An 11,988-nucleotide genomic window follows, 5' to 3' on the forward strand; every position below is an offset into this window, starting at 1 on the left:
CTTCTGGGGTGTTCCTCTATTTCTTTTATCTTTGGCTGTAACATTTGTTTCATCTTTTTTCAGTTAACTTATAAAATGTAAGTCTCACAACTAAATCAATATTTGTATTTATGTATAAATCGCACAGTTTTGAGGATTTGTTACGCGGAAGAAATTAACAAGCCTAATCCAATTTATTTCATGCTTGAGAGTGGAATAATGGTTTTACTTCCTGCACCCCGACAATTTCTTCGTGCACCCCCACAATTTTCTTAAATAACCATTTTGTCTTCAGTAAAAGTAGCATCCGTGTTACATATTTGAAAAAAAAAATAGAAATTTTTGGAATAAGTTTTAGAATGAGATTTTCAGAAACAACTTTTTAGAGGATTTTTCAGAACGTTTTCAGAAGCAATTTCCAATGGATACTCATACACGTTCACGAAAATGAAAAATGCCTATTTTGGAAGAAAAAGTAATATCTAAAGTGAGAAACCATTATAGTTTAGTCATTCTAGTAATTTTTTTCAAAATTGGCAAATATAAGCACAAGTAGTAAGTGACATATACTTATGCTTCTGGAAAGTCTATTTTTGTGTTTCAACCTTTATGTTAAATTAGCATTCAAAGAATCAAAATTTGATTCATTCCCAATTTTCCTTGCATTCATAACCTATTAACATATAATTGTTTCATTTTAGAAACTTGGCATTATTATTTTATATTGGTGATAGTTTGAACAGACTACACAACCGATTTCATAAAAAAGTATGGTCAAAAAACAAACAAAAACGGTAGAATGGGTAAAAACAACATAAACCTTAATAGTACACATTTTTACTCTTTTTCCTTAAAAAATAAAACTTCACCTTAAAATAATTATTATTTTTTATTTTATATATAAACTTGCTATGATTAATAAATATTGATGCAAATTGTTGAAATTTCAATTTAAATACGATAATATATTTTATTTAAACTTTCATGTGTATTTTAAATATTTGGAACCTATGAGTTTATGCATCATTTTAGTTTTTATCACCATAAATTATAATATTGTGTTTTTGTATATTACTATATTTTTCTATTATTAAAATAATTTATTAATTAAGGCATTTCAAATTTGGTATTAAGCATAAAAACTATATAGATATATCAATACACTTCACACGTCATCCAAATAATAGAATTCTCACCTTATGAATGACTACCCTATCATTATATTAAACGGAAAAAAAATACAAGTACATACAATATTTATACATACATCACATTTTCATGTAATCTTAAATCATTATACTATGACATACATATGTATCTTACTTCCATTCAAACTCATCACATATGTTATATATCGAGTGAAATATTAATAACACATCATTTATTTTCTATTATATTAGTATAATATTCAATTATAATATTTCCATTAAATATCAAAATTGCGAGTTGTATTTTTTTAACCACATACCACTAATTAAAAATCTCAACAAGTTTTAATTAATAAAAAGATGGTGATTCTTATGAAATGAAATCTGATTAATAGAAAATCTAATAAAATAATCGAGTATAATCATTAAAGCAACTACTACTCTTAAGCTATTTTTTAATTTCTTAGATGTAGTTTGTGTATTTTATGTAGGATTTTATTTAAGAAAAGGATTAATAGAAAATATAATAAAATAATTGAGTATTATCATTAAAACAACTATTACTTTTAATTATTTTCTAGATTCTTAAATGTAGTTTGTTTATTTTATGCAAGATTAAAGAAAAGAATTAATTATATTTTTTATTTTTAAACCTTCAATTGAAATTTTGTTTTTACCGTAAACTTTGTATTCATTTCATTTACATACTTTATAAACGATATATGATATCATCGTCAATAACATTAAACCATTTATAATGTAGCAAACAATGTTGTACAGTAAATTAAAATTGAACATCATAGTCACTTGAACATTCAATTTTAATCCATTGTGTAACTTGTCATCGTCATAAATTGTTTGATGTCATTGGTTGTCCAAGAAGTTATACATTCATTCATAAAGTATGAAGATGAAATTGTTACAAAGTTTATGAAAAAGATAAAATGTTGTTGAAAATTTAGGAACTAAAATTATAATTTAACTTTTAAAAATTTAGCATTTTAGTTTTTTAAATAATTTTAAAAAAATCAGTTAAGTTTTATGGTAAAAGTATTTAAAAATGGGTGTTTAATTTGTAGTTTTCTCTTCTTCTTTTTTGTAATTTTATAAAATTTTATGTCAATCCCATTTTAACCGTGATGACAAATTAGCAACCTCGTGACTCATACTATATTTATGCAATCTTTCATAATATATTGCAAAACCCAGTAATAAAGATAACCTCGTAAAAAAACAGTTATTGAACAACTTGTTTAAGCAAAAGGTGATAAATTATATACGTGGATTCAATTGACTTTACAAAAAAGTAATAAAAGTCACAAGTCAAATCAATAAAAAATATAATATAAAATATTTAAAGATTTATACATTTTATAGTAATTAAGAAAAAAAAATATAAAGTAGTAGTCTATAAATATTGTCCTATATAGAAGGAATGCTCAATATAGATGAGACCATTTTAGAGATTTTTAGTTTCAAAGTGGGACTGAATTTCACAATCATTTTTCAAATTATAGAACTATCAAAAAGGAGAAAGGTGATGAAAAATTATATATTTTCAAAACTATATTCATAAATAATTATTATTTAAAAAATATGCAAAAAACTATTTAAAATTAATTTCAGTTAAATATTTTTTTTCAATTTACTTTTTAAAATAGACAAGTAATTCACCACCACTCCAAAAAGACTTGAGAAAATGAACTTGTATGAAAATATTTTTTTCTTTTTCTTTTTTTTATGTTTTCTCTTTCTGGATAATATTTTTAAGAATAAACAATATCACACAATACTACTTTATTTTGATAACTTTTTATTTTCAAGTTAAGAAAAAAGTACTTTGGCACACTATGATTGAGTTAAGTGTAAGACAGCTTCTCATTTTGTATTTATGCCAATTTTGTTAATTCTTTTTTCTTTTACAACCATGTGCTTCAGAATATGCTTTGTATATCTTTTTTATTTGTTTCAAATTCCAAAAGTGACAAAAGAAATCATTATGAGAAACTTCCTTTTCTTTTTTTCAATTCTTTATGCAAACCATTATTGTAATTGCCAATAGAAATCATTAAATTTTTTTCTATGTATTTAATTATGATCAAGTGGTGCTCAATAATATGTTATATATTTGTCATCAACATCACATCAGATTATTATTTCTTAAATGATTTTTTCAATGATTACAGACTTATTATATTAAACATTATTATTTTTTAAAATTTATGAAATTCTTGTATTTAAGTTTTCACTCAAATCGAATTTTTAACATCTATTTTATTTTTATTTTAACGTCTATTTTCCATTGATAACTAAAAGTGACTGGTTAACCAATGAGATAATTGGAAAATAAATGGAATATAACCAAAAATTTAAATAATACTCAAAACACTAAATAGCATTAAAAAATATTATGTATTTATACTTTTTCATATTCTTTATTAAGAGTAGGAACGAAGTTAATAGTGTAAATGTTTTAACGAAAAAATAACAATCACTAATTTCTTTTTAATTATGTCTTATACTAAGGATAAAAAAGAGTATTTTTAATTTAAATACTAAAAGGATGTTTTCTTTAATAATGATTTCAATAAATTTTATTAGTATTGATAATAATAATAATAATAAGTCTGGAAATATATTATAATTTATTAATATAATAGTTGATAACTTTCTTAAGTTAATTATGTGTTATATTTAACAAATATAATAAATAGATATGATGCATTTTGTTATTATACTTACAGAGAGAATGTATTAATTTAAATGAGATAATAGTTATTCAAACCTAATCGTGAATATTATTGTAAAAAAATAAAAGTTAACAAGCAGGTAATATTCATCTTTCTCACACTAGTACACAACTTTTATTACGATTATAACTTTGATTATTTAGTAACGCTTGTTTTATTGTTGCTTCTATTTTATATAAAACTCTTAAATCCTTACTTTTGTTATTCAAATTATTAGGCCTGGTGTAAAGAACAACAAAATAGTGTTTTAGAATTAATAGCGGTTTAAAAATGGTGAGATTCGATTAATATTTTTTATTAAAAATTTTTAGTATAAATAAGATTGTTATACAGTTTCATTATTTTAAATCACATCATCTATTTAAATATTTTTTTTTATATTTTTTTAACTTCTCTCTAAGAGTTTATCCTCTTTGTTCATCTGATTGAAGAACCTGAATAATATGATTGATCCTTGTGGCAAATTCTTCAATTTGGATCGATCAATTATTTGAAGCTGCTTGTAATCGATGATTATTAATAAACAAAATGTTTGCACACTTTTAGTTATAGAAAAACACCATGATCATTCACACCAGCAACCACAAACCATTTCCTCTATCACGATTTCAGTTTACTTATCTAGCCATCAATTTTACCATGGTAAAATATCAAGAGCCTTAAACATGCATTTCAATAACCTTCATTTTCGAAAAAAATAAAATTAAAAACCTTAAACATAAAAATGCTAATAAATTTTGAAAAAATAAATAAATAAAATACGTGTCAATAATGTGTCAAAACACTTGTCATGATATTTGTTAATGATGTAGAAACGTCATTTGTCACACAAGATTATTTTTAACGTCGTCCAAAAATATATGGATCAAAAATAATAATTTTGAAATGATAGTGACAAACAATGAACAAATTTCGATTAGGAATAATTTCCAAATTGAAGTCAAACTTTTGGAGACAAAAACATATTTATTTTCTAAAAAGTTTATGAGTTCAGGTAATAAGTTTTATTGTTTAATTATCATAAATTTTAACTACGTGTGTATCAGTCTCCTCGCTTACATAAATTTAAACAATTTGCTAACAAAATTATTATAGGAAAAAAAAGTGGAATATATTTACTTTATAAATTAAATGTAAAAGTTTATAAATATTACGTGATAACTTTTACAAATTATTTTACAAACAAGCTTATTTTAACTTAAAGGCAAAAATAAAAAACTCAATTTTCTAAAAATTATTTTTTATTTTTTTCTTTTACAAGTACTCCCACAAATATTTGTCCACATATCAAAGGTACCATGCATTAAGGGAATTTCTCTTATATACCATTCTCAAGTAATTAACAAAAAGATGACAACTGTCATATTTTATTGACATTGAAGCTTTTGTGAAGCCAAAAGAAAGCCATAAAAGAAGCCTCATCATGGTAGCATGCATAAGCATGGTGTCATGTCATTGTGATAAATAAGAAAAATATTACAAAAATGGATAATGGTTTTGTTGGGATCAACATGTGAAAAAGTTTTCATGCTTCCATTATCATCATCATCATGTGCATTCCACTCTCTCCATGCTTCTACCATTTCGCATTAATATTTTCTCTTCTTTATTTTAACATTACAATCACTAAAGTTGGCATCATTAGGGTATCTTTTTCTTCCCATGTGTCTCAACATTTCTATATATATTTAATGCATAATTATTCATATTTTGTTGAAGATAGAAAGATATATATTTATATTTAATTATGTGTGCATATTTTAAATAGTGTTGTTAAATTTATATAAAGATTGGAAAGTTGAAGACGTGTGGTAGTTCCTACCTAATGAGGCTATGGTAACTTCACCTTTTATATTTCTAAGTATATGCATAAAAGATTTTTGCATTTTTTTCATAGAAAAGTTAATGTGTTATATAGGATCAGATTTTGCGTACAAGTTACCTCTTAAATATTTTACTCTTTTTTTCATGTCATTCAAAGTTAGAAGTGTATTTTAGAATGATGAATTGCATGGAAATAGTTCAAAGAAAGTGATTTAACTATTTAATCTTATATCAATAATTAAGATAGTCATGCTTAAAATAAAAAGTTAATTATATTTTTAATTCTTAATCATTTTAAGTGTTCATCTTTTTTTTTTTTTAATTTGTGTCAATTTTATCTTACACTTTATAGATAAATAGAATATAACAGTGAACGATGTAAATGTGACAATCGGCGTTTTTTTTTACTCGGTTTTTACATTTTCGAAATATTCTTTCATTTTAATGTACTTTTTAATATCCTTTGTCATATTTTAATTTGGTTAACGGTATTGTTACAGAGAATATCATACAAATGAAATCCAATTTCTTTTTAAGTTTAAAAACTAAAAATATAATTAACTTTAGAATAAGTATTATATTGATAGGGAGAGTTGGAAGTTATATTTCAATTTAATTAAAAATAAAATTATAATCAGTGTGAATAATTGTACTAGGCAATTATAATTATTCCAAAGGAACGTAACAAGATTGCATAGTTGTTCTATTGCAATTGAATGTGTCGGTTGGGTTAGTTGGTAAAATAATATATGCCAATTTTTTAATAAATTATTTACTTGTGTCTTCTTCCTTTAGCCCCGTTACCGTTGTTGTAGCATAATATGCATGTTTATAATAATAAGTTTCATCTATCTTAAAAGATATTTTATTTATATAATGTAATTAATCGATGGATTTCAAAATAATAACTATTTACTACCAAATTTTAGTTTAAAATATGTGTAAATATAAATGAGGAAGAAAGAATGGCGTATATCCTATTTTCTTAAAACATGATAATAATTTGAGAATTCAGATATTAATATTTTTTGTAATTTTAGTTGTTTCATTATTACTAGTCTATTGGATAGAGTTTGTCCCATTTTTGCATTTGACATATTATTTGTTTTAAAATTTAAAATCAATTCCATGATCGCCTTTGTGGTTGAAAGATGTTTTAATGAATTAAAGATCTAAATCCATTATTTTTAACGTTGAACTTTAAATAATAAGCAACTTTTTTATATATAAGAAACTAAATATCTTTTTTATTAATATTTAGCTTAATTACATATTTTACTATTTAACTAACGTGTTCCAAATAAGTTCATGTTGAAGATTATTATCAACTTTAACATTTCAAAATATATTATTTATTTATCATCACATAAAAATTCATAAATTTTTATACACTTCACATTAATTTATTATACATATTTTATTTATCTGATAAATTTCTTTACATAATGATATATGATTTAAAGAAAATAAAATAATTACAAATAATGATTATCACTATTATAACAAAAAAAATTCTATGTTAGTTTGTTTAGACCATGTCTATTAAAAAAAATATACACAACATAGAAATTTTGAAGCAAAATTCATACTTCCGTATTAATTTTTTTACAAAGTATTATAAAATTATAAAAGGATGAAGACTTGCAACATAAAAAATTGAATTTTTATATCGATTATAAAGATGAAAAGATAGAAAATACAAACAAAATCTATTATTAAATGTATAGAAATATACAAGACACCATAAGTATTTGAATAAATTATGAAAAGAAAAATATTTTTTTGATTATTAAATTTTGACAACTTTATTTTACGACTTTAGACTTTAGATGATATTTTTTAAGTGATTTTTTATTTTTCTACTTTTTCATATTCAATATTTCAAAATCACTTAAAAAATGTCATCTCATATTGTTAGAAAAAATTGTCAAAATTTAAAAAAGTGAAAATATAAAACATAAAAACATGTAAGTTTTATCACATGTATACGTTACGACTAATCAAGGAGGAGAACGTACGTAACAAAAGACCATTCCTATTATCAATAGAAGGTAGCTTTATTAAAAAATTTAATCATATTTTGAAGAAATTTAGCTTTGAAAAAAAAAACATTATTCATAAATGTTTTGGAACGTTAGAAAACCCATGCCGTGGTTTTCGAATTGAGAACGTTATAAACACACACAAGACAGTGTTCCATAAGACCCAAACAATTTAAAAATTTTGAAAAAGACAGAAGAAAGAGACAAGGGCACATGTGGAAATTCACAGAAAGAAGTGTAACCATGCCAACAAATGCCACCATTTCCTCTTTCCATTTCCAGCTGTGACCAAATCATCCCTGTCCCCCCTCACATGGCCCTCTCCTTAACTCAACCATCGTTACTTTCTTACCATTTTCTTAACCATCATCTTCTACTTTTTTTTCTTTATTACCTTCTATGTATGTCAAACCATCACATCCATAAACATAAAAGATCAATGTTGGGTTTGTTTATGAATAATAAGCTTATATATAAGTCTAAGATACATCATTAATAGTCAGGATTAAATATGTTTTTATTTTTGAACTTTTTATAAAAATTAGTCCAATTTAATCTTCAAATTTTAAAAATGTATAAATTTAATCATTTTAATCAAATTTTGTTAAATTTATTTGATATTTCTAATATTTGTCATAATAATATTTGACTTATTTATATCGTTTGACACATTTTTGCTTCATATTTGCTAAAAAACATTTTTGAAACTGAACTTAATAAAAATTAATTAAAATAATTAAATCCACACATTTTTAAAGTTGATGGACTAAATTAGACCAAAATTTCAAAGATGAACTAATTCCAATTTTTATTCAAGAGATCAATAACCAAAAATATACTTAAAATTAACTGACTGTTATTCAATGAACATATCATGTATTCAAAGTCCTCTTAAATGTATCAGATTCATTTATAGAAAAATGTTGTCGAAAAACTATTATATTGTTTTATGTATACATGGATTTTGGAACAAGTTAAAAAATTTAGAAACATATCTTGAAGTGAATTGTGTATGGATAAAGGTTTTAGGAATGCTATTAATTTTCTTTGCTTAATCATGTTTGTTTGTTTATTTGTGTCATTTAATTATAACTTTTACATTTTTACCATGCAATTATATTTTGTAGAATTTTATTTTAAATTCGTAATGAATTATTGTAACTGTATCTATATTATATATGCAGCACTTCATTATGCCACTCTAGTTGATAGATGATGCACCAAATATAGTCAACTTGACATATTTTATAAACCACGATATAATAAGTTACTAGCAAATCATTGCTAAAATACATTTTATTAGTTAAATTAAATTTGGAATGATCGCATTTTTATTTCAATTCATATTCTCTAAATTCGCTTCTACTTTTTAGTTCATCGATATTTATGCACATCTTATGTAATGTTCGAAATATTTAGAGAATGCTTGTTTAATTTTTCTTGAGAAAACTGATATTTCTCAAACTTGTTTTTGTACGTTATAATAGATACTATTATATATTTAGAAAAAAATGCTTTCTGTTGTCGTTTTATAGAACCCAGATACTTACCAAAACTGTGTTTAACTAAAAATGTTAAAGTTAGTTTAAAACTAAAATTTGTTAAATTAAATATTAAAATGTCAGCGAAAATTATATCATTTAATAATAGTTAGAATATAGATGTGCTTCTATATAATATTTTTATATAAACTTTAGTTCTTTCATTGATAGAAATTTAATTATAACTTTAGTTTTTTTTATTATTATCATATATTATATCTCATGTTATTTCCAATCAAATTTAAAATAAAATAAATGTTCATTTAGCATATTTCATACTTTAGCCTCATTAGCATATTCAATATCGTAAAATATTTTTAAATGTCATTATGTACTAGTTAGTATTCATACTAATTAACTATTAATAATTTAGGGTACAATAGTAAAAATAAATAATGCAAATAGTACAATAATTAAAATAAATAATGACAAAAGAACAAATTTAATAATATAATAAGTGTAAAAAGATAATCAAACGAAGTTAAAATGCTATATAAAATTATAATAATAATAATAATAATAATAAAATTAACAAATTGTTTTAAAGAAGTTTTACCAAAGACTACTAATAATCAACAGACTTTTCAACTCGTTAAAAAGGACTTGAAATTAGCTCAACTCAATTTTCAAATATGCTCTATGTGAAAAAAAAAAAAGAGTATAGACCTTCGCTCAAACTTGCATTTAATAATTACACAATAAAAGTCACATTTCTGTAATGTCATTATTAATCAATGGCCATGTAAAAAAAATTTAATATGCTTTTAATTTATCAAAATATTAAATAAAAATTGAGTATATTTAATATGTTAAGAGTTTGTTTTAAGAGTAAACATATGTTTTCTCAAAATAGTTATGCTTTGAAAGTATTTATAATTAATATAAATCTTTGAAAATACTTACATTTTTAAATCATACGAATACGGTAACAAAATACAAGGCTGAATTAATTCATATGGCAAATATCTATCAAGTAAAATATATAATTTTAAAGTGTTTATATACGTCATTCATATATATTATTTTCCCTACTTCTATATACTAGATTAAAGTCAGTATTTTTATTTGAAAAATAACTAAAAGCCAATTACATATTTGTCTTTTTTCTTTTATTTACTTTTAGAAATTTTGTCCTTAAATCCTTAACCATGGTTAACCTAACCAAACCACTATCAGTGCCCATGCCATCTTTTAACTCCTCTTCCCACTCCTCACTCTCACTTCCACACTCCCACGCTATCTTCTCTCTCAATTATGGCTGCTCACTCTCACCTCCCCCTGCTCCTCCTCCTCTCACTCCTCGCCGTCGTCTCCGCCCACAACATCACCGACATTCTCGCCGCCGACCCGCAGTACAGCGACTTCAACAACTTCCTCACCCAAACCAGACTAGCAGACGAAATCAACACGCGCCAGACCATCACCGTGCTCGTCCTCAACAACGCTGCATTCTCCGCCGTCGCCGACAAGCACCCCCTCTCAGTCGTCAAAAACGTCCTCAGCCTCCACATCCTCCTAGACTACTTCGACAACACCAAACTCCACCAAATCACCAACGGCACGACGCTCTCCACCACGCTCTACCAAACCACCGGCACTGCCAGCGGCAACGTCGGATCGGTCAACATCACCGATCTTAAAGGTGGCAAAGTCGGCTTCGGCTCCGCGGCTTCAGGATCCAAGCTTGACTCGAGCTACACCAAATCGGTCAAACAAATCCCCTACAACATCTCCGTCATCGAAATCAGCGCGCCTATTATCGCGCCGGGGATACTCGCGGCTCCTCCGCCGTCAGCCGACCTAAACATTACGGCTCTCATCGAGAAAGCCGGATGCAAAACGTTCGCCTCACTCATCTCCACTAACGGACTGGTTAAAACATTTCAGTCAACGGCGGATAAAGGTTTGACTATTTTCGCACCTAATGATGAAGCGTTCAAGGCGCGTGGTGTACCTGATTTGAGCAAGCTCACCAACGCTGAAATAGTCTCGCTCTTACAGTACCACGCCACCGCCAAATACCTTCCGGTTGGATCTCTCAAAACCACCAAAGATGCTATCAATACTTTAGCCTCCAACGGCGCCGGAAAATTCGAATTCACCGTTTCCAACGCCGGCGACTCTCTAACGATCCACACCGGCGTCGATAACTCCAGAATCGCCGACACTGTTCTAGATTCCACTCCGCTCACAATTTACTCCGTCGACAACCTTCTCCTTCCGCCGGAGCTTTTCGCTACATCGCCGTCGCCCGCTCCGGCGCCGGAACCAGCTAGCTCGCCTTCTCCATCTCCGGCGCCAACTCCAGCAGAAGCGCCTTCTCCACTTCCAGCGTCTCCTCCGGCTCCTGCGGGAGAGACTCCAGCTGGCGCACCAGCGGACGCGCCGTCAGCTGCGGCTGAGCGGAGCACCTCCAGCGGCAAGAGTGACGGTGTTCACGTGAAAGCTTCTGCGGTTCTCACTGTTACAGTGACTGCTTTGTCGGCTTTGTTGATTTTCACTACTTTTATGTAATTTTAATAGTTTTGTTTTGTAAGTGTTTGAGTTTTTGCCTTTTTTTTCCCGGATTATGATTGGACGGGGGAGTTTGGTTTATTTATTTTTTTCTTATAAATTAAATTAGGCATGTGGTGATGTACGACGTGGTAGTGCTGTATTTTATTTTAGCTTCTTTATTTAATTTAATTTTTGAGTTATTTATGAA

General features: G+C 26.6%; 1 protein-coding gene across 1 annotated transcript; it reads left to right on the top strand.

Annotated features, from left to right (window-relative positions):
- Positions 1–10,493: 10,493 nt before the first annotated feature.
- FLA8 (FASCICLIN-like arabinogalactan protein 8) lies at positions 10,494–11,988 on the top strand. Its single transcript, XM_028073279.2, has one exon. It carries the CDS (start codon positions 10,539–10,541, stop codon positions 11,796–11,798), a length of 1,260 nt encoding a protein of 419 aa, XP_027929080.2. The 5' UTR covers positions 10,494–10,538; the 3' UTR covers positions 11,799–11,988.

This window comes from Vigna unguiculata, chromosome 5 (genome assembly GCF_037176805.1).
Source record: "Vigna unguiculata cultivar grain cowpea cultivar isolate G323 ecotype 2 chromosome 5, ASM3717680v1, whole genome shotgun sequence".
Classification (NCBI taxonomy): domain Eukaryota; kingdom Viridiplantae; phylum Streptophyta; class Magnoliopsida; order Fabales; family Fabaceae; genus Vigna; species Vigna unguiculata.

Coding starts and splice junctions, on each gene's coding strand:
- FLA8 (XM_028073279.2), top strand. CDS start 10,539: ATGGCTGCTCACTCTCACCTCCCCCTGCTCCTCCTCCTCTCACTCCTC.